Source organism: Siphateles boraxobius, unplaced genomic scaffold (genome assembly GCF_051911475.1).
Source record: "Siphateles boraxobius isolate OS27281-9 unplaced genomic scaffold, OSU_SipBor_1 41, whole genome shotgun sequence".
In the NCBI taxonomy this organism is placed as follows: Eukaryota; Metazoa; Chordata; class Actinopteri; order Cypriniformes; family Leuciscidae; genus Siphateles; species Siphateles boraxobius.
The window spans coordinates 3,851,755-3,876,500 of record NW_027509042.1 but is presented as its reverse complement, the minus strand read 5'-3'; the positions used below and the strand labels follow the sequence as shown (position 1 = coordinate 3,876,500).

The 24,746-nt window shown below is 36.4% G+C and overlaps 1 protein-coding gene across 2 annotated transcripts in view; it reads left to right on the top strand.

Annotated features, from left to right (window-relative positions):
- Positions 1-24,746, top strand: part of ripor3 (RIPOR family member 3) — a 45,099-nt gene that overhangs the window by 7,135 nt on the left and 13,218 nt on the right. For both annotated transcript variants that reach the window (XM_077197864.1, XM_077197866.1), the window contains exons 2-11: positions 13,517-13,625; positions 18,274-18,423; positions 18,515-18,593; positions 18,733-18,756; positions 18,857-18,910; positions 19,011-19,160; positions 19,425-19,488; positions 19,575-19,618; positions 20,441-20,566; positions 21,062-21,207. In XM_077197864.1, coding sequence (XP_077053979.1) covers positions 13,528-13,625; positions 18,274-18,423; positions 18,515-18,593; positions 18,733-18,756; positions 18,857-18,910; positions 19,011-19,160; positions 19,425-19,488; positions 19,575-19,618; positions 20,441-20,566; positions 21,062-21,207 — 935 coding nt within the window. In that variant the 5' untranslated portion in view covers positions 13,517-13,527. The remainder of the gene's footprint in view (positions 1-13,516; positions 13,626-18,273; positions 18,424-18,514; positions 18,594-18,732; positions 18,757-18,856; positions 18,911-19,010; positions 19,161-19,424; positions 19,489-19,574; positions 19,619-20,440; positions 20,567-21,061; positions 21,208-24,746) is intronic.

The following is a 24,746-nucleotide window of genomic DNA, read 5'->3' as shown; positions in this document are numbered from 1 at the left end:
CACAGCACACCTGTGCCAAACCTGCAGACAGGGTTGGAGCAAACACAGGGTGTGTGTGTACATTTTATTTTAATTTTTATGTGTACAGTGTCACCAATTTATTTTTGAGGTGGTTCTTCATTTTGTATGATTTTATTTGACAAATTATAAGACTTTTTATAGCCTTACAAATGTATTTCTGTGTGTGTGTGTGTGTGTGTGTGTGTGTGTGTGTGTGTGTGTGTGTGTGTGTGTGTGTGTGTGTGTGTGTGTGTGTGTGTGTGTGTGTGTGTGTGTGTGTGTGTGTGTGTGTGTGCGCGCGCGCACATTTTCAATGCGTCTAAGTGTTACCAATTTATTTTTCTGGTGGTTCTGCATTTTAGATTATTTTATTTTACAAATGATAAGAGAACAGTTTTTATAGTCTGTATGTATTCCTGTATAAATGTATTCCTCTTTATGAGTGTGTTTGTGTGTGTGTGTGCGCCTGTGGTGAGCATGATAATTTTGGATTGTGGATGTTTTTTGCATTGTTGGAAGTGTGCCACTTTATTTCTGTCATTTCTGTCTATGTGTTCTACGTTGTTTCTGATTTTGATGATGTTATTTTGTCTATTTTGATTGCGGGGTCCAATAGACCCCGAAGACCACGAGTGTGACTATTTTTGTCACGCCAACATAAAAACAGATATCATAAAAAAAAAAAAAATTGTTGTAGATGTAGAAAGTGTTGAGAGCCGTAGAAAGTTTCAAACCATTTGGACAAAGAGAATTTTTTTTTCTGATTTGAGCAAAAGTCATTTGGGGTCCAATAGACCCCGAAGACCAGATATATTTACAATTATATCAAACAGAAACAAAGCACAAAAATTTTCTTGACCAGCAAAATTATTTATTTACCCCCAAACTCTCTTTGCAGAACACACAATCCTTGCTCCCCTCGTCTCCCCAACCATTTCCTCCTGCATAATAAAAAAAAATCCCTCCTTTTTGCTGCAAATCAGCACACAGTTATTTGGATCGCAATCTTCTTGCAGGCTATAATTTCTTATAACAATTTCGGTCTCACGCACGCGTGATCTTGCGTTATTTCCTTGTCACTTCTCACGTGTGTTTGGTTGTGAAACGTAGTTTGCGGACCAGAAGTTCTCGGTGATTCTTTCTATTGTAAAGTCATGCAGTGTGAAACCTCCTGTCGCCGATCCATCGTGCAGTGTGCACGCACCAACAACTGAATGATACCCCAAATAGTTGTGCAGTGTAAAAAGGACAGTGACCAGACTACTTTGAAAATTGTGCAGTGTGAAGGAATTGGCTGGATGGTTGTGGTTTGTAAGTGGTGGATCTAATGTGATAAACAGGTTGTCCAGCCCTTACACTAGAAAACACGTCATCTGAGAAGAGATGTTGCAAGAGGAATGGGAAGTTATTTTGATTAATTATTCTGAGGAGGACATGTTTTAATAATAATAATAAACACTGCAATATTCCACAAAAAAGAATGGTTCATTTTGATTTCACTGTGACTTTAAAGTAATCTTCAGTGCATAACTTTCCAAGCAACTGCATAGCAATGCACACAGAACACCATAGCATAGCAACACCCTGGCAACCAGCTTTGATTTTTGCACTGGCAAGCACCACACAGTTTCTTATGAAATGGCTTTTAATTCAATTACATATAAAATCTGCTTGGAAATAATATTTGAGGACTGTAAAATATGACCTCAAAACTCAAGAACAAGTCTGACTTTTTGAAAAATGTCATGACTTGGAAGTGCACGAGGAACATCTCTGTAAACTATTACAGTGGAAAGAAAAAGAAGGATACTGAAAAGAGAGAGAGAGAGAAACAAGAACAGACTGAGAGTGAAGAGTAATGTTCATGGCCTTCTTTACTGACTGCCCTCTCACACACTTAAACTCATATGGCACACACAAACAGGATGTACAGCCCCCTAAAGCTCTGGGATCTATTAAAAGTCAAATGCAACCAGAGCAAAAAGTAAATAAATAAAAAGAATCCTTAATTGAACCTTTAGCTGGCATTCCCACTGTCTGCTTTGAAGACTCTTGCACTTACAAGTGGCCACTGGTGTGCTGCCGAGATGCAAGGTAGTCATTTGGATGTGCTTACACTCTAAGAGCAGAGCTGAAGACATTCAATGCTCTAACCACATAATCCATTTCCTCTGTTAATCATATAAATCATGAGATTTGAAGGCATTCATGCTGTTCTGAATTTAAGGACAGTCATTTTTTGTCAGTGACTGTTTTTAGTGGTGTTTAAGAAAGACAAAACAACGTTGAAGACTTATATTTTCTATAAAAAAAAGTGAATAGGCAAAGCTCACTGTCATAATGTTGCCATGGCATTGCTATACGGTTGCTATGGTGATTAGGTTAGGTGGTTATGTAAAGGCCTTACAAAATTGTTTCATTTCATTGTTTCAAAAATACATACATTTTGAAAAGAAAAACCCTAAGTATGAGCAATGATAACAGTGATGCTTACAAAGTATGCTTTAATAATCACTCAACTACATGTACATATTAAAATGAAATATTGTATAAACAATGGTTTATAAAAAATAATTTTTATATTCCCACATTAAATCTACCATAAGAGACAAATGTTTGTGCACACTTAATGTGCTGAACGAGCTGCGTGAACTGAAAATGATACTGTGTTACACAGGTAGCAATGTAATCAGATTTGTGGCCCAAATGCATCACCTGGGTTTCTGAAGTGCACTTTTTCTTTTTGGAAATTTCAGTACTACTAACACTACTAAAACTATTTACACTAAAATTGGCATATAGTGCATAAGTACGTGAATAGGGATGCACCTCAGGTAAACAAACTTACTCAGCTTACTTACTACTTACTAACTTACTTACAAAGCTAACTTACACAGCAAGATTCACTTCAAACCGTTGCCCTACAATGCCAGTAGTTGACCTGAAAGAGAAAACTAGCCATAGAACAAGACAACACATGCTAATAAATATCTCTATAGCGCCCCTTGTGGAAAATCTGAGAATGCAACCCACATTTGTGTAGCATAACTTGCATTATGAATTGTTTTCTGATACTGGCTTAGTGTTATGGAAAAATAAAGTTTGAAATGTAACTGCTCAAATTATAGAAAACAATTGCCTTTATGGAACGAATATAGCCTTTGATATATAGCCTTTGATATAGAATGAAAATCCATTAACACTGTTAGGAAGCTATTGACAAAGGATGTGGGAAGCATTAAACACTTTTTGACCTGACGACAGTTTACAGAACAAACCATCTAGCCACAAACCCTTTCGCCTAAATTCATCTTGTGTACATCTGCTGAATAACCTAAAAACCTCATAGATTGTTTGGATTGGAGAGCTGCTTCTCCAGTGTTTTGCCATCCATGCTTCATGCCATCCAAGAAAACGTTCAAGACGATGTTCAATCTTCACCAGAAACCAGACAAGGAGGTGAGGGAGTTCAAAGTGGTTTAGGTAAAATGGAGACAATGCCTCACTGAGAAATATTGTATGAAAAGTTAACCCACATCCTCTGGCAACTTACATTCTCATTGGCTCAAAACTTTTTTATTTCACTATTTTTTTCTTGTTACACAAAGCACTGTATTCACGTTACTGGACAAATGAATCCAGAGACTGGACTGAAATAATAACTACAATATAAAGATTTCACTTTCATTTCTAAGCTATTATTCAGAGGAGATTTAGACGTCTAGTGACCTTAAACTCTCAAGACACTAACCAATTTTGTGGCTGTCGCAACCTTCCAGACGGGATCAGAAACCAAATCCATGCTTTACTCCCGGTAGTTAACCAACTCCACAAAGCAAATGGAAAAATGTCTGTCTAGTCTCAACTCATGCACAGCCTTTTCAAGAAACACTGAACGTCATACACTAAGTAGACCCATAAGAAATCTATTAGACTTATAAACGTATTGCCAATACATAAAAATCCCCTTGTGTGCATGAAAGCTAAGCTTAAAAACTCGCTAACAAGTTTTCTAGAGGGATGAATGTTTGCATGTAGCCAACCTTAGTCAACAAAAGTATTTCAATCACCAACTCTGGGCGTTTATATTCCTAGATTCACTTGGACGAGAAAAACAGCTCCATAAAAAATGCTAATCATGAGATAGCCGATCATTCAATATTACTATTATGAGAATACAACCTATTTTGGCATAGGCGACATAAGGCACAGAAATCAGGAACTGATTATTGAGAGACAAGGTCATGAATCATCATAGGACTGAGAGGAAGATGCAACATCTGGCAAAAACATTCCATTCAACCACCAAACATCAGGAGTTCTTGCATAAAGACCATCTCCATTAGCCACATACATGCTAAGCTTTGCCACATTTTGGGTTTAAGGAGGGATAACGAGCAAGTTTGTTATAATAATAAAACATGTGGTTTTAGGTTACCAAATTAAGGTTTACAATCTATCTACATTCTTTTGACCTTTCAACAACTGCCTTCATCAAATGACTGTTAACATTTATGCATGCACTTGTGCATGTTTGCATGAAAAAAGATAGAAAAACAGAGAAAGAGAAAAGAGATGGGAAAATTGTGCAACCTATTTATTATTAGTCATTAGGCATTTGAACATAAAATATGTGTATGGTTGATTATCACAAATGCATGTCCAGGGCACATTTCACCCCAAAATCTAGTTTTTATATTAATAAAATAATAACCAAAATATATAACAATATAAAAAATTATATTTATATTTATATATTTTTTATATATATATATATATATATATATATATATATATATATATATATATATATATATATATATATATATTTATATATTTATATATTTTTTTTTTATATAATTTTTTTTTATAATACAATTAGAAAATAATATACACGTAAAACAAAATCAATTCTAAAATTTATTCTAAAAATCTAAATTTGTAGGTCTAAGGTACAGGTTTAGAAGCTGCCCACACTGAAAATTTACATATTAGTGTATATTCGAACATTTAAAAAATGTATGAGTGCATTTTACATACCCATGAATACTAATGCGATCATCTTGAATTGTGAGTGAAAGCACATGAGTATGTGCAGAGGCCTCTGGGGTCCCAATGTGATGCAGTGGAAAAAAGGCATTCTTAACAATTACGTCTGACCTCCCTGTGATTTATACGGCCTTTCTAAAGCATGCACACTCACTCACTCACTCACTCACTCACTCATATATCATACACAACACCATATACATCACTGGGAAGCAGAGGGGCCAAACATCCCTCAGAAAACATAAACAAAGCCATGTGAGCAGACAACCGTTTCCTTCCATGTGTTTACTGTCTTTACCCACTTCACACTGATTTTACAGGTGCAGTTAACTCATAAGTTTACCAAACTTTACAAAAAATTATAGATGGCACTAGAGAGAAAGTTTTGATGACATATTGTTTAGAGGGGATGTACAAATTCCATCCAATCATTTGCTGTCTAAATTGAGAATGCCCCTCACTCTAAAGCACAGAGTTTCCACCATGTTTTACGCAGAAATGATTAATTCTAGCTTCAGAGCATGCGCACTATAACCAAGGGTGTAATCCATCAGCTGGAAACTGAAGCCTCCCTGGGCCGCCATTGTAGCAGACCATCACCTGTTGTTAGCATTCCATTGACTACCATTCATTTTGGCGTCACTTTGACAGCGAATAACTTTACATCTGAGGCGTCCAAAGACTTCATTTGTCCATTATTTATTTCTGAAGAAACACGACAATGTATAAAAGGTTCCATTACTTTGTATCTTACGTTATGGCCCCGTAGAAGCTGTTTTTGTAAAAATAGGCTAACGATTGCGTCATAACCACGCGACTCTCTGTCGCACAGTAGAGAAATTACCGTATAGACAGGAGGAGAAGCTCACAGGCAATCTTTTACTGTCTATGAGGCAATCGTATGGACAATAGAGGCATAAAGTCAAGGGAGAAGCCCATCGTTAGAGGGTCCATAAAAGCAACGGAACAAAATATTTCAACAACGTTTTTGAGAAATTGGAAATAATTCGGTAAGTGGCACAGCTACTAGAAGATTTACAACTGTCAGACAGGTTGCTCACGTCACATCTACATCGTCAAGCTGAGTTTGAGCCTGCGCAGTCGATCAGCCATCAGGAAGTGAGTGCTTCTAATGGGCTTCACTTTTCTCCGTTGAAATCAAGGGGGTCGCTGTGTCCATTTCTTTTACTGTCTATGACTATAGCTAATTAGTGATACTACAACTAACCAGCAGAGGATAGCATGGAGTACAGAAAGAAGTACAGTAGAAGAGAAGTTAAAACACCTAGATATGTTTATATTCTTGCAAGCAAAAGTTAAACAAACACAATGCATATATCTTCTTACCTGTCACCACGAGTGCACATAGATTTTTTGTCAGGCAGTACACGTTAAAATCATTGTTGAAAGTTGACAGTCCCAAATGACACACTATACATTGTGCACTTATGTTTGCATCCAAAATCACATACTTCCCTACTATATAGTAGGCGAGAAACATGTCCAAATTCACAGAACTCTTCACAGAAGAGTAGGCAAAAAGTACCCGGATGACCTATTACTTCCGGCGAGATTCTGAAGTGTGCATATCATGGACACTTTCCTTTCCCATGAGGCCATGGGAGAGGATTTATGAATAGTGAAGCAACATAACTGATGATGGTTGGTCACATGATAATGACAACATGGCGAATGTAATACGTCCAGATTACATTCATACTACACGCACTCATAGGCCTGCTAGAACATATTTTTTAGCGGTGGTGAAGTAATTACTTATTCAAAATAATTTCCTACTCAAATATGTAAAAGAAATCATCTTCTATTGCCCCTTTCTTGTGGTAAGTCCTCAGATGGCTGTGATTTTTATTTTAAAATTAAAAGGTTTAGCCTATGATTTTTCCTTTGCTATTTTGTTAAATGCCTCTTTCTCCCGAGGCAATCCTTTCTCTGAACTCCTCGTTCTCCACTCACGTTTTTCATTACTGCAATAAAAACATGTTTCTGTCATCTAATATATACTTAGTATACCTCTTCTCAAAAATCAGGGCAATTTGAGGTGTCATTCATGATTGCAGCATGAACGTTATGGGAAGTTAAACTGAAAAGATTATTTACGCTTAGTAGCCTGTTTTAATCCCCAACTCCAAGTATGAACAATAGTTATAGTGATCTTTGCCTTAGTAAGCACCACATAAAACTCCCATTACACATTGGTCCTGCTCGTGGGTATTAGGCAATAATAACTTAAAGAGCAGTATAAAGGTGATGATTTTTCACAAAACTCAACATTATTCAATTAATGTTCTGTGTGCTGTCATCCATGGCTATGTTCCAGTATGGATTAATAGGGGTGATGCGTTTGTGTGTGGGTGTGTATGAGCTCTATGGGGTTCGCTTTGAGGGGGGCAGAGTTCATTACAGCTAAGATCCCCTGAGATCTGTTTCTTTAAAGTTATTTAAGAGTGAAATCTATGACTCAAGCACTATTCAGCAGAGATTCAGTACCAGATAATAGCAGAACCATAAACAATGCAAAACAAAAGGCAGAACGAAAAATTGTGCAATCAAGGAGCTCACAAATCACTCTTAATACACAACATACGGCAGGGTTCACAGAAAGGCACATAAATGCTTTCGAATTTCTCATGTTAGAGATATTTTGTGGTCTTTAAAGTTTTGTGAGACCCTGTGAATGCAAGCGACGGCCTGACCCTGACTAAGCTACATTCCAAGTCAAGTCAAGTCAAGTCATCCTCATTTATATAGCGCTTTTAACAATGTAGATTGTTTCAAAGCAGCTTTACAGGGATAAACATATAATTTAAGGTGCCAGAGATTGGTTTGGTTTTATAGTGGTTGTTGAAAAATGTTTTTTCCAGCTAAAGTTAGTTTTACAGCCAAGTTAAAGTTAGTTTCTACAGCCAAGATGGTTCTTGGCTGTAATGTATGGATATTTGGTTGATAGGTCTGTTTCTTGTTATGACTAAGTTCTATGCAATGTCCAATTTGCTAAAGCTTATTAAATTCTGTTAATACATATGATATTGATGGTTGTAGTCTACTTGTCCCTACAACTTCCATCTGGGTCATGAAAATAGGCAGGTTACATACAGTATCAGCATGTTAATGAGTGTCATTAAAAACTCATTTCTATTTCAAACATTTATGAAAGAAGATGCTGAGGGACTTCAAAAGATGCTGAGGCTAGAGTTTCATCTCACACGAGGTGGTAGTTTCTTGGTTAATGATAAAGGCTAATAATTGTAGATTCAGAGGGATAGTTCCTGTCATACCTGCATGACTTTATTTCTTCTGAACACAAAAAAGAAATGTCTGGTGTTTTTTTGTCCATACAATAAAAGGTCAATGGGGTCCAATGTTGTTTAGACCCCATCGTTCTTTAAAATACTTTTTTTGTGATCTGTAGTTTTATAAAATAACTGGTCAAATACCTGGTTTTTACTGAATAACCTATACAGAAGCTTTCATATCAATCATTACATTTGTTATGTATGTCCTGTTAAGTCCTAAAAAAATCCATCCCACCAAACTGACACTAGATTGTGAACCCTCCACTCTTCAATGGCATCATTACCCTGTGCTTTTCTTGATCCACAGCTTTGTGTGCTCTGGACTAGTTAACTATTCCCTTTGGCGCAAAATCCCTTGAGTCCCCTGGGTAAATGATTGATGGCAATCTGGTTATTTCCAGGAAGATTTACATACGTGATTGCTTAGTGATACTGTAAAGTGTTAACACATATGCCATGTTCATCTATCCCATGGCTGCAAGTATACAAAATGCCAAAAAAAATTTGTTTCGGAATGACAGCCATCATACTCTGAATCACAGTTCAAGCCAGTAAATCCACAATACCTCCCCTCTACACCCTTCTGTTTTTCTTCCTCCTGCCAAAAAACAAATGGAAAAAAGTCTTAGTATGGCAGTTTCTCATGCTAGACATGATCCTTGTGCTAATATTTTGATTGGCCAGCCCTCAGATATCTTACTGTGCATCCCACTGAGAATGATGTGTGTGTGTGTACGCAAATATATTATTGTTATTATTATTATTGTATAGATGTTATTTGCAAATAAGTATATTATTGAGCTTATCAAATGTACAGTATGACTGAGGTTTCTTAAACAATCTGTCTTAAAGGAATAATACACAAAATTATCATCAACATTATCATTATTTACTCACCTGCATGTTGTTCCAAGCTTTTATGACTTATGCCTTGCACATCGTTTGGAATGCCATGAGGGTATGGTGACAGAATTTTCATTTTTGGGTGAACTATCCCTAACACTTTGTGTACATTTAATTTAAATGCTGATATAATTTATTGTAATTCATCTCTGTGTTCTGTTGACATGTTTATGTCCTCAATAATATAATGAATCCATCAGTTTTCATTGCATCTGGATGCTCACCACTACTTTTGGAAAATGAAATTTTTTTCATTCTCCAAAAGAATTAGTTTTGGGGGAAAACAATCCAAAACACAGATGGATTGGGTTAATTACAATATTGTGCTATTTTTGTTTTTGTTTTTTGGTAAACCTACCTCAGTGCCATTTGTTAGGAGGAGGTTCAACATTTCAACACTTGTTGCAAGGCACATAACAACGCTTATTCTGATTTCAGGCTACTTTTTGTGTTCAAATCATTTATCTGACGCTTTTATCCAAAGCGACTTACAATTGCTATATATGTCAGAGGTCGCACGCCTCTGGAGTAACTAGGGGTTAAGTGTCTTGCTCAGGGACACATTGGTGTCTCACAGTGGATTCGAACCCAGGTCTCTCACACCAAAGGCATGTGTCTTATCCACTGCGCCATCACCACCCCATGGCACTATAACGTCCATAATAGACCTACAACCAAATCGCAAAACTTGTCATAAAAAGCAGGCTATTTTTTCTAAGCATTCACATTTACGATTTAGGGTTGAATATACAGTTTCAGACAGAATATTGCCAGTTACTTTTACTTTTTTACTTACAATTTTGCTCCTCTAACGAAAACAGGTTCACCACATGAAGAGCAGAAGACCCTATGTGGAGATTCGTTTCTGAATTAATCTGTGTTTTGAACGAATCGAACAAGTGAATGATTCAATTACTCAATTAAAAATGTTTTTTTCTGAATTAATCTGTTGGTCGAATTGAATTGAACGAACAGACTACTGCTGGGCTATCGATTTAACGTGGAGAGGGAGATTAATTTATAAAATATTGCATCCATCTCTCTTGCAAAATATTTAAATAGGCCTATCACTGACTCTATGTAATAAATTATATAATACACTAGCGTAGCCAGAAAAGCGTCTCTGGATGTGCATAAGAAAAATTGGGCGTGCCACATTTATTGTCAAATTAATGTGCAAAAAAACCTTGACGCGGCGTATCACTAACTTTACAGAATAGACTGGGCTGATGTGTAAAACTGGCTTGCCACATAAACATAATACTAGGCCTACAGTATATAAAATATAACTCAGGGCTCAACATTAAGGCTTTACATGTGCTTGTCCTTCGAACAAGTAAGTCGGCCATTCTCTTGTCCAAGTAAAAATCCAGAAATCGGTTTAAATGTATGCTTCATCTTTCATTTTAAATTCTTAGATTTGATCAATAAATTCAATTGAAATAATAAGACACTATGCTGTTACCAATAGAATTAATTAATTTACACTGAAAAATTACAACTGCATTAAATAATGTTACGAGATTGGTTTAAATATTTTTTGAAGATACAAATATGACATATTGGAAAGAATTATAGCCTACTTTGAAACACCAAACTAAACCACCAGTAGGGGCGGCAGGTGACCGTCTTAATGAGTGAGTTATTGAGTCATTTATTCAAATGATTCGTTCAAACGGCTGAATCGTTAAGGAATGAGGCAGTTGTTTAATGGGTCATTGAATCTTCGACTCAATCGATTCATTCAAAGCGCTGAATCATGCATTAATGCAGTTATGTGTTCAGGTGAGCTGCGCTTTCTTTGGATGTTTGTTTGGAACTATTTTCGCTGCTCAAATAGAACAAAAACAGTCAATATTGTGTCTAAAATGTAAGTGACTTGATATTAATGACTTGTTTATTGAACTGTCATATGAAATCAGTGTCATATGTTTTCAGTCGTGATGGTATTCAGCACTCGCGGTCACTGTGATGTTGCTTAACTGTATCATATCATATGTTATAAATATAAAAACTCCACATTCATTTTTTAACCGCTCTATGTTCATTAAGTTTCTTTGTGTGATCTGCGCTCATTTGTTTCCATTTCTCCTCATGAGGCTGCGCGAGCCTCAACAGCACAACCGTATTACCAGTCAGCGGCTGTTTGCGGATTGGTTGGCAGTCCGAATGTCGGCAGATATTTTTTTCGATAAAAAAAAAAAAAATTAAAATACATTTTAAATGCACCAATATTTTAAGTAAACAACAATAGTCCAAGTTTAGGAAACTTTTTTATTAAAACTTTAAAAAAAGAATTCTGCATCTATTTTAGGTGTGCCAGCTGCCACTGTGGGTGGCACCGGCACACCCTGGCACACCCGTGGCTGGCTACGCCAGTGATATAATAATAACCGCACCAACGGCTTCAGTGAGTCAGGCTGATTCAAATGAGAGTTCATGAGTCTTTTTTTTAAATGATTCATTAGTTCGCGAAACAATCTGTGGTGGCGGACATCTTAGGAAATTTCGGGGTAAACGGACTTTTACTCTTATCACATTTAATTCAGACTGCAAACTATTGTAAAATATGACTTATTTTTGTAGTTTAACCGCGGCGGGTTTGTCCGCCTCTAAAAAGCGGGCAGGAAAAACAACTTACAAAAAGCTAGTTTTTGAGAGCTATCGAGATCGTTTAAATAAAGATTCTGCTTAACTGGAAAATCAATAGGCTATTTACCCTTATTTTAACTGTGGTTAAAAATTAACCCACAGATTTAATAGACTTACGGACAAGAGTCAAGGTTTCCTTTGAGATAACGTTAGTAAACAACCGCCCTGAACTCTTAACAACGCCTTAGCAACCCACCCGGATTTTTATTTTATTTTTTACAGGCAAGCAATTCTAATTTTCTTCGGAAAAAGTACTTTTGTTATTTTAAATTCTCATTGGATGCACTTGTCATGGTAGTTTAGTGCTGTTTCCATGGTTCTTACAAACATGGTTTTCTGAAACTCCCTGCTCATCTAACGTGACCCCCCACATTTCTTCATCTAGCTCTCAGATCTCTCTCTTCCTCTTGTAGGAAAAGGAACATGAGTTACTGTCCTGTAGAGAATGATAACTGCCTCTGCGTATGCAATCAAGACATATCTCTCTGTCCCTTTCCTGTCTTCCGTCTCTCTTCTTCATCCTTTCTTCCTCTCACTTCTGTGCTCTGTCTCTCTCTCTTGTGTGCCACTGTCAACAAAAACCTTTCCTTGAGCCAAACAGGTGCAAAAGCCATAAGTAAACAGTATTTGGACACTTAAATCACACTTATGGACACAAATGCAAAGTGTCATCTGTGCTCGAATGCGCCAGGATCTTTTTGTGATTTTTCATCTTTTGTTTGAAACAAATGGCAGTTAGTTTTAATGTTTTTCTTCCCTTATCCATAGAAAATTCAGACATTTTAAGGTTAAACGGAAGTGGCGGCGTAAACAAGGTCAAAAAATGAAACACGCAAGGATGAATTGCCTACACAATGAGATCTATAACATGCATTTAGAAAATAGATAGGAAGAATTTTCATTTCACGACCACTTTAAGTGTCTTTTTGGGGCCACTGTAGGTGTTTTGGGGCCATAGTGTCTGAGGAATGTCCAAAAACTGTGTACCATAACAGAGGAGAGAAGAATCATGGGATGAGGAGAGACAGAACAGAGACATGGACATTTCTCATGGAGGAGAATGGGGTGGTTGTCACTAAGGTTGAAGGATGAGGAGTTTGTTATGAGTAGATTTATGTTTAGCAGATACGTGTGTGCATGTGTGACAGTAACAAGAATTTGTCCTGATCCTTTTCTAGTTTTCTTGATTTCTCTCTTTAGTTTCGCTTTTATTATTGTGACGGCATAGTGATGATATAAGTACATTCTTACGTTTTCCGTGAACAATGTGAGAGTTGCTTGCCTGTGCGGAAATCCCTGCCACAATAAAGTGTTGTGAATGGTTGCAAGAATGCTAAGGTTTTCTTAGCAGTTTCCAGGGTCAGGTGTTGCTAAGGTGTTTTGAGATATTTTTAGCCCTTAGATGTATGGTTTGCGTTGCCATGCAGATGATAATGTGTTCTATTTGTGAGTGCGTTGCTTTTTGGTTGCTAGGCTGTTGCGGGTGGTTGCCAAGGTGTTGCTATGCAGTTGCTAACATGTTCTAGGCTAAGCTATGACTCTAACAAAAAGCAGATTTCTGACAGTTTTTCTTGTGTTTGTGTTTGTGTATGTTGTAGGCGGGGGCGAGATGTCAGTAAAGCTGAAGTTTGATTGTCCGGCTGACGGCGGCATGGTGCAGCGGAGCCGCTCCTTCACTGGAGTAAACGCACTCGGTGGCCGGAGAAGGTAAGCGAGGATTGTTTGTGTTTGAGACAAGATGATGTGTTGTTTCCATCTGTGTCAGATTGTATTACTTGACTTTTCTTAAGATAAATGTCCTCAAAGCAGAGGCCATGGAAGCTCAAGAAAAGCATGACTCTTGTTCACTGGAATTTATGAAATGAGGATACATTGGGGAGGTTTCAAAATGTTGCACGAAACATTTGTGAGGAGTCTGAATCTTTTCTGCAATAGGGCCATGCATGTTGTTATTGTTATTAAACTAAACTATTTAGTTAATTAACTAAAACTATTAAAAATCTGCAATTTAAAGTAGGCCTAATTAAAATTTTGCTGAAATAGAATATACATTTTAGATGAAAAATTACTTTTTCTGAGAAAATATAAATTTAAAAAATTGAAGTTGAACTTCTAAAATGATTAAAACTGAAGTGAAAATAAAGTTATATAGAAGTAGGCCTATTAAAAAACAAGAACCAATGAAAATTACTAAAGGCACATGAAACAAAATTACTAAACCCTTCACTAGAGTTAAAGATAAAAGCATTTTACTTTTCTGAACATCATTTTTTAATGAATCATAAATATATTTTATTCAGTACTAAAAAGTTTTAGTTCATCTTAAAAATGACCTATTTTATCTAATATTTTTCTGTGTTATACACTTGTTTAAACTTTGTAAGCCCAATTCAATAAATCCAATGGCGGTATTCGATCAGCGGGTCTCTGCGTGTTACTGTCTTTCCTCGTGGCAAAGTAATTTGATTAAATGAAATATGTTTTTCCGTATTACCTCGTTATTTCATCTGACTCCATAAATGAAAAGGTTTTAATAATATCTGTGCATCACTGAATGTGAGCGAATGTTTGATTATTCTTTTTAACTCTTTACTGAAAACAACGTCAGTGCCAGTTAGAATAAAATCAAATGTTTAGAATTTATTATGTCAGGTAAATGTATCATGCCAATTTCATAATCAGTTCAAAGATAATAGATACAAAACATCAAATGCTCTGGAATAAAGAGAGAACAATGCGAACCATGACATTATAAAATGCATGATGTGAAGAGTTTTGCACACTTCCCATCACAGACTGACCTGGGTTACAGAATCGCCACGAGCCTTCTTCAGAATCTCCCTAAATACTCAGACCAAGGCAGAAACCTTTATTCAAATGTAAATATGAGTTCACAGTGGGAATTTGCATTAATCACCGTCTCAGACTTACTCGGGACAGAAGTTGATTTACATGGAGGCACACCCACAGCAGTCTCGAAACTCTCCACACCGTATTACCTTTTTGGTTTACTTCTGTGGGAATGAGACATTTGTACCATTTCAAATGACACCAAACATGTATAATACTGTATGATAATTGTTCATATTAAACCATATAGATTTTGGGTGAATTCAGTTCGGGATGGGTGAAGAGAATGATGTGTAAATTGGGAGGTGAGCAACTCAAGTGTGATCGTGTCTCGAATGGGGACGGTAATATAGCAAGAGAGTTCAAATGTTAATTTCCTTTGTTATCTCAGAGAGTAGCCCTCTCTTCCAGTCTTCCAGTTGTCCAGTCTTACATTTAAAGAGCTACAATCCCGTGAAGCATTGTGAACAGCATAAACAAATAAAAAACGATAAAGAAATATAAAACTTCTAATTTAATTACAGATGTTGATTAGATGTATAAAAACAATATTTTTTTAAGTTTATTGAAAAATATGCATATAGGGAGCTTCGATTCGATTACGTCATTCGCAGTGCTTCATGGGATTGGGCGGAGCTAAATAACTATTTTGGTGCGTGTTGCTTTTTCCGACTCTCTGGTTGGTGTAATGTAGGTTTTCACCAGGAATTCAACTTTTAAACACGATTATTTTAAAAATTACCTGAAACAATGTTTCGTAGTCACAGCAGTCTTTAAAGGTTTATAAGGTATAATTCAAAATCAATTTCCTAATGAAGAAAATTAATGGAATTTTTACTTCCGGAACCCAACTGTTGCACTCTATTGATGTTCTAAAGAGGCTCCATCTCAGTTAGGATGCTTTGTAGGGCAGCTCACTAGATTTTAGAGCTTAGCTTATATCGGATGAGGCTTACAGTTTTTCTTTGATTGCTTATAGTTCTAATTCGCCATTCCACACAATCTGAAACATAAATAAGCTTGAGTTATTTATGTAACAGCAGTAGTTATTTCAAGAACCAAAGGTCCTGAGAGGATGCAAGGTTCGGATTCAAGCACAAGCATCCTCTGTGAGCAGTGTGACAGCTTACATAAGTAAACACAGCTGTGTATGTGTGTGTGTGCATTTGTGCAAGTTTTTATTTTGTCACAATAGCATCACATTCCTGCATTCCCATCTAAGTAAAAGACTGAAACTAAATGATTGCAGACACACAAAGGCCAAAACAACTTCAGAGGCGTATCCGCCTGCTTCCAATTTGTAAACTCTATTATATGGCAGAAGCTTCACAAAACTGTATTGTGAGAAAATGCTTTTTAGGCATGCAATCGCTTCGTGAACTTCATATTAATCATTGCTGTCAGCTACAATCCTGTTAAGATCATGGATTTCAAGCACTCTTGACTTTTAAAATACACTAAAAGAGAAAGTATAGAGAATCAAGCTCTTTATTCCTGAGAAAAAGGGTGTTACTTGTGTCATTGTCCACCGAGGGACCTCGAGTTACAGCGAGTTACAGATATCAGTGGTGGAGCCAGGAAGGAATATACTGATGTGAGAGAGCCAAAGCTTGTGTTATTGGTGACCCCCAGAGCAGCGCAGAGGAATGCTTTCCCTAAGAGAGTTTATTGACATTGCAGAGTCATTGAGTTTGTATGCCGTGTAAGCATACACAGTCAGAACATCGCTGAAATATGTAGATTATATAGTGGGTGTAACTAAAATGGGATGTGAGGATTAAATTCAGAATAGAAAAACATATACTACTGTTCAAAAGTTTGGAATTGCTAAAAACAAATGTTTTTGAAAGAAATCGATACTTCTGTTGACCAAAGTAGTGTTTAATTTACCAAAAATACATTCAAAAACATACATTTACAAAAGTATTATTGTTTGAAAAAACTGCAATGTGATCATCAGCAGCCAACACTGTTTTAGAAAAGTATTCTAATGTGAGAATCTGTTCTTATTCTCCTGGCCAACTGAAACCATTGTGCTACTTAATGAAGTGGGGAAATAACAATGCAATGTCTTTTTTCGGTTTTTGAATTGTTACATGGACTTGTGAAGTTCAGTTAGGGGTTCAGAAATGGCCAAAATAAATACATTTCTCTATAAATTAATTATTCAGTTATTTTAAAGTCCCCCTGTAGTCTATCATTTTATCCCTTAAAACTCTCCTTTGATCACCAAAATGACATATTAAAACCTTTTTTGTCACGCCTTAAAATAGCTTGTAACTACACCCTTGCGTCATTTAGTATACGCGGTTCTATGAATATGCAAATGAGCCCCGTCTCCACTCACTCACACCAGCTTAGAGATCCACTTGTTAACGATCACTCGTTGACCTGATTGATTACAAGGTAGTTTGTGGTTTTTGAGACTGTCTTTGGTTCAATGCAGCTTTAAAGAGAAAATACTCAGTGATGGTGTTGACGATGAATTCACACATGGTTTGTCTTAAAGCATATTAAAAACACCACATAGACATATAAACAACATTAAAAGCTTGATTTTCACCACAGGGGGAGTTTAAGAGATGAAGGTTGTTCTTAAGGGTGCCGAACTTTATCTAAAATAGAAAGCAAAATGGATTTAATCAGGACAGAGGGAACAACCCAAATGCACAACAATAAAGTTGAAGTAAAAGGCAAATCAAATAGGCAGAAAAACATAAAGGTTTGGATAGTAATTGATTAGACAGGACAATTATGGATGGATAAATCTAAGTATGAGGTCTTGAGTTGTTGTGGGAACAGTTTGATCTGTGATAAGTGTCCTAAAATTAAATCACACTTATAGAAAATGGTGCAGATAATATAATGCTTTGATAAACGGAGCGTCTGAAGAACACAGTATTTATTTGGAACAAAAAGGCATTTTTTACATTATAACTGTCTTTATTGTCGTTTTTAATAATTATTGAATTTCACAGTGATTCAATAGGGATTTTGAATGTTGAACTTTCATACACCACCATTCAAAAGTTTGTAGTCTGTAAGATTTTTAAATGTTTTTTAAAAAGAAATTTCTAATGCTAATCACTGCGTTTAATTGATAAAAAATACAGTAAAAACAGTAATATTGTGAATTATTATTATTATTATTGTTTAAAATAAATGTTTTCTGTTTTTAAATGTATATTAAAATGTAATTTATTCCTGTGATGACAAAGCTGAATTTTCAGCATCATTACTCCAGTCTTCGGTGTAACATGATCCTTCAGAAATCATTCTATTATGCTGATTTGATGAATAGAAAGAACAGCATTTATTTCAAATAGAAATGTTTGAAATGTTAGAAATGTCTTAACTGTATACAGTCTCTTTTAATCAATTATTATGCCCTTGTTCTATAAAAGTATTAAAAAAAAAGTTTGGACAATGGTGTATATGTAACACTATTTTATTTTTGTAATTCAATCTTTTTTTGCCATCTTGACTATTCCATCTCACCCTGCAGACTTTCCTCGGCTCGTAGCTCTCTCCGCACAAAAGTCATAGCAGGGAAATCTCCCAGAATTCCCTCTTCGGGTCGGGTGGGCAGCAGCGTCTGGGGGCAACAGCCTGAGCAGGTGGACAGAATCTTCCAGGCTTTGAGGAAAGGGCTCAAGTATGTGCAGTCATCGTAGTAGAGTAATGAAGCCATTTGTGGACTGCACACACTAGTCATGTGAATGTTAATGACATCTCATCCCGTTTAGGGACTACTTGGAAAACCATCAAACAGAGCTGGACTTCCTGTCATCCCAGCAGAGAGACACAAAGAGGAACTCCAGACTGGTGAGAGTTTGTACTGAGAATAACTTCAACTAGTCCTAATCCAGCTTTTTCATGTATTTTAATATTATTATCATTATTTATTTTTACACAGTTTTTAAAGTAAATATAAAATAATACATGACTATTCTTCATTCCTCAGGGATTTTTCTATGACCTGGAAAAGGTACGTTGTCATTAACAAATGCTATTATTCAATCATTTCAGTGTTGTGTCAAAAATGGTTACAAAATGTAATCTTTTTATGCCCTGCTTGCTAACAACAGGAGATACGAGCCTTAGAAAGATACATACGACGCTTAGAGTTTCAGATTAGTAAGGTAACACAACCTAAAAATACTCATTTAATTTGATTGCATATGAACACTGGTCAGATTTGTTAAGAATAAACCTATATTGTGTGAATGTGGATGTCAACAGGTTGAAGAGCTGTACGAGTCGTACTGTATCCAGTGGCGGCTGTGCCAAGGCGCTTTGAACATGAAGAGAGCGTTCTCTCTGTCCCCGTCTTCACGACAGTCTCGAGAGAGTTTACTGGAGCTAAACCGAAACCACAGACACAGCCTGGAGGTAAAGTCTGTTTTGGACATCATACACACACAACAAACTATAAGTAAGCCATTTGTGTGGTCATTTTCCCAACAAGCGTAAACACTGTGGCTCGGTGGCTCTTTCAAAACATCCCGGCCAGCCCAACATAACAAGATTGGCTGAACCACACTTCGCTTTTCCTTTATTTGCGAATGATATCTAACCAGTGCGTTGATGAAGAAAGAACCTATAATGTAAATTCAAACATCTCACGCTATGTTTTACACTCATCTCTACCTGCAGGACATGTGTGCAATGGAAGGAGAACTGGAAATCTTGCTGGGAGAGCTACAAATCAAAATGAAAGGTACATACACAGCACCTCACATATGCTGGAATTTGAGTTTCAGACTCCTAAACATCTAATGTGTTTTTTCTCTTTTGCTGAGGCAGGGTTGATAGGCTTTGCCCGGCTTTGTCCTGGAGATCAGTATGAGGTGAGGAGGTTTAACCCAATATCCTGTTGCTGGACCAGTTACTGTTGTTATACACTTAAAGGGATAGTTCACACAAAAATGATAGTTCCGTCATCATTTACGCACCCTCATATGTCAGCACACTGCTATTTTCCAGTGGAAATGAATGTGGATGGTTTGATGGGGCATTGATGGTCTCACAAACTGACAAAAAAGCACCATAAAAATGTATGACTGAAAGAAAGAAAGTCATACGGGTTTTGAACGCCATGAGGGAAAAAGACTAGCAAAAAAGACGTGGATGCATTTGACCCCAAAACATCTCTCTTAATCAAAGACTCAGTGTTCTATCAGCCTATGAAAGACACAAATGCGTTATGGTGCATTTATGTTAAAATATTAGGCAGAAATGACATATTTCACCAGCTATTCGATTACATTTTAAGGCCAGGTTTCCAGTGACTTCATGCACAATGGAATGTGGTCACAGGAGCCATCGACTGGCTGATGCACAAGACCACACATTCACACGCAGTGGCCCCAAAATGTATTTGGAAAATTTAAACGTGTATGATTTTTAATGTATTGGATATCAAAATATATGCAAACATTATGCTAGACTTAAGAGAAAGTAATTCTTAATGGTTGTATGAAGTTCATCACATTAACTATGGACGTGTTCATGTAACTATAAATTATTTACAACAATTTTCAACATTCTTTCTTGATTTTGAATTGACACATTTTCAGTTAAACCTAACAAACATTTCTTTTGCAAAATGTTTTGGTTGTAAAAATTTTCTTTAATATTAATTCCACTTGGTTTGATATTTTGTTATATAGGTGTTGATCCGGCTGGGCCGTCAGAGATGGAGGATCAGAGGGCGAATCCAAACGGATGACCGACAGCTGTGGGACGAAGAAGAGATGGTCTTCCTCCCTCACATCCATGGGAACTTTGAGATCAAGGTGAGCTCATCCACGTATACTCACGCACACACCTGCGCAAATACCACTTCCTGTCAGGGTCGTCTGTGGGGGTTGTGATGACAGAAGGTTTCAGGCCTTTTGTCCATATACTGTTTGTTAGATCTAAATAGAAGAAACCGCCCACAGACCCCCTGAGAGAGAATGATAGAGATGTTTAACAGACTGTCTGAAACTTTTTGGACCAGTGTAACAATGCTTATAAAAGGTTTGGTTGTCTGAAATGAATTCCATCCCTTAAAATACAGACATGTGCTTTGACTTAAAGTGATTTGACTTACTAATTTAGGGGATTTTTTTGCCCATTTCATCATTGATCAGACAAAAATAGTAAGCAACCACACAGCAACACTCTACATAGAAAGTCGCTGATATGCATTAAGCTGATGAAGATGCTTCAAATGATATCATGGTTTTATCATGGTACTATTTGACACTGTTAATGCATGTTACTCCGTGCGGTCTCTTGTCCTGTAGGTAACAGAGGTCAAGGGGTTGAGCTCTATCCTGGTCGGTATGGTAACGTGCAGGAGTGCAGATTTTTTCACAGCACGGCCACAGATGATGGTTGTGGACATAACAGAACTGGGAACCATCAAGCTACAGCTAGAGGTGGTTTGGAAGTAAGTGCATGTGTGGAATTTACAAGACAGACAAACTTGTATAAAGTGCAAAAAATGCTACTGTATACTTAAAAAGTGAATGACAATGGTCACTTTAAGACATTATTGACCAGGTTTAATATCAGTGACACCAAACTATTGACTTTTACACACCTCTTGTGAAAGTTTGGATTCAGTACTTTTTTATTTTCTTGTTTAAATCAATAGATTTATATAGCAAGGGTTAGAGCTGCATGATTCTGGATAAATTGAGAATTGTGATTAAAAAAAAAATTCAAATAGAGATCATGATTCTCCAACGATTCTGACCAGACTTCACTGATCAAGTCAAGTCACCTTCATTTATATAACGCTTTTAACAATATAGATTGTTTCAAAGCAGCTTTACAGTGATAATAGGCAATTAAAGTAACCGAGATTGTTTTAACTAAAACCTCTTTAACGAATGATTCAATGACAAATAAAGTTTTTATAATAACAGTCACTATCCGTCACCTTCTGGTGTAGCGATGTTATTATTGATATCGTTATTTTAAGCACCAAGTTACATTCAAGAGGTATTTTACTCTATTTGGATTGCTTCTGATGACATCATTGTTTAGATCCGAACTATAAACTTTTATCTCAGCACTTCTGTGATAATATGAATATTTGTTACACAGAAATAATGATACCATGTGGCTGAAAACACTGTTTGGGAAGCTGTTTTATACCTATACATGACCTCTGCTCTCTCTGGTCAGTGGCAGCGCCAACACAGATCTGAGTGTTTCGCTGTGATTTTGTCAAAGGTTTAATAGAGACAGACTAATCTTTGTCAAGTAGGAATGAGATCGCGCCGGTGTTTGAATCGAGAAAGTGATCTTTTAATGATTAATCGTGCAGCTCTAGCAAGGGTGCATTAAATTGATCAAAATTAACAGTTGTCACGGGGGATGTGGAGATAAACCCAAACGCAGACAGTATAAAATAAGACACGGTTTAATGACAAAAACAGGAAAACAAAACCCACGAGGGGGCAAAACAGATGGAACACAGAATACCAGACTGACTAGACTAAACTGGGAAACAAACGAACAAGAAAACAAACAAGACTTCAAGAGCTGCTAACAATGACTAGATGTACACAGGGTACTCACGATCAACGTATAACAATGAACCGACACAAGACAGCAAACACAAGGGGATTAAATAGGAAGACTAATCAAACATAACAGGTGACACGGGTGAAACACTAATGACAGAATCAGGATAACAAGGGGGCGGGGTAACGAGACGAGACAACACAAGCACATGACCAAAACACAAGGCCATGTGCTTGCACACAGAACATGGGTCTGTCATGATCCTGCCAAAATACTAGAACTCACAGACCTGATGGCAGAATCATGACAACAGTAAAGACTTTTACATTTTAACAAGCAATTTCTATTTCAATTTAAAACTGTTCATTTGAACTTTCTATTCATCAAAGAATCCTGAAAAAATTTATCAGGGTTTCCACAAAAATAAGAAATGTTTCTTGAGCAGCAAATCAACATATTAGAATGATTTCTGAAGGATATGCATTAAGCTGGTGAAGATGGAGGATTATGTGATACTGAAGACTGGAGTAATGATGCTGAAAATTCATCTTTGAATCAACTAAATATATCAACAGATACCAGCCACTGTTACAGCGAGGTTACCATTCGTAGGGATAGCTCAGATGCCTTGACACCACACTTGATGGATAATTTAATGTTCTAACATGTAATTGAGTCGCCAAGACACTGATTACACACACACAAACACACCCCCTGTAAAGTATGGCTTTGCTATCAGCTAACACACACCAGCTGTGGAAGAACAGCTGACTGCAGAGAGATGGATAAATAGTCCATCACTACCCCATCCCTCTCACACACACCGATCAAATTACACTGGTTTTTACACAGTCCAGGTGGAAACCATTTTTCATAGCCTCTCTTTACAGCGTCACTAAATTAAACACATCTCACAGCCTTTTCAGTGTGTGTGTGTGTGTGTGTGTGTGTGTGTGTGTGTGTGTGTGTGTGTGTGTGTGTGTGTGTGTGTGTGTGTGTGTGTGTGTGTGTGTGTGAGTGTGAGTGTTCTGCTTAGTCTCTGTTCACAGTGTCACTCTTCATCGACCAGTGATGACAAACACACACTGCCACTCCACACATCATGTAATCAGAACCTGAGCGAGTTTTATTCATGCCTTTTTTGAAGTCTTTCTTCTTTACTGAGTAAAACGAATGTCAGCTAGTATATGTTAAAAAAAACATTGTTTAGATTAGAACAAAAGAAAACTAGGTTTAGACATAACATCAGTCTCCATTTAGTATCAAAATTCAGTTGGAAAGTCAGATTACAATGGTTAGATTTTGAGTGCTAAACATTCTGACAAAGTAATTTAATGGGAAATTATTTAATCTTAAAAAGTCAAGATAAATAACACACGAGATAATACTATAATTTAACAATGTAATTAACAATATATAACTAACTAAAGAACTACTTATATGTGACCCTGGATGACAAAACCAGTCTTAAATTGAGATTTATACATAACATGAAAGCTGAATAAATAAACTTTCCATTTATGTATGGTTTGTTAGGATAGGACAATATTTGGCCGAGATACAACTATTTGAAAATATGGAACCTGAGGGTGCAAAAAAATCGAAACACTGAGAAAATCGCCTTTAAAATTGTCCATTTATGTTCGCGATTGTGATTCATTCACTCACAAAAATAAATGTTTTATACATTTACGGTAGGAAATTTACAAAATATCTTCATGGAACGTGATCTTTATTTAATATCCTAATGATTTTTGGCATAAAAGAAAAAATTATAATTTTGACCCATACAATGTATTGTTGGCTATTCCCACAAATATACCCGTGCTACTTAAGACTGGTTTTGTGATCCAGGGTCACATATACACTATCATCAGAAGTTTGGGGTCAGTAAGATTTTGCATTGTTTTTGAAAGAAGTCTCTTCTGCTCACCAAGGCTATGTTTATATGTAAAATACAATAAAAACTGTAGAATTGTGAAATATTATTACAATTTAAAAGAACTATGTAACTATAAATAATATAATTTATTCCAATAATGGCAAAGCATCATCTTCAGTATCATATTCAGTGTCACATGATCCTTCTATTCTTATCAGTGTTGAAAACCGTTTGCCTCATATGTCATGTTTCATATTTCTATTTCTTTACTTACACTTTTGATCATTTTAATGCATCGTTCCTTGCTGAATAAAAGTATCATATAAAATAAATCTTTTGTACATTTGTAAATGCATATATTTAAAAGTGTAACTTAAAAAAACTTGAAAAGCATTTTGAACATCAGTTGGTAGTTTATTGTTGAGGGCAAGGCAAGTTTATTTATATAGCACATTTCATACACTATGGCAATTCAAAGTGCTTTACATAGAAAGGAATAAAAATAATCACAAAATAAAAGCAAGGAAAATTAAAACAGTTATTCAAAATGCTATACATAGAAAGGAATTAAA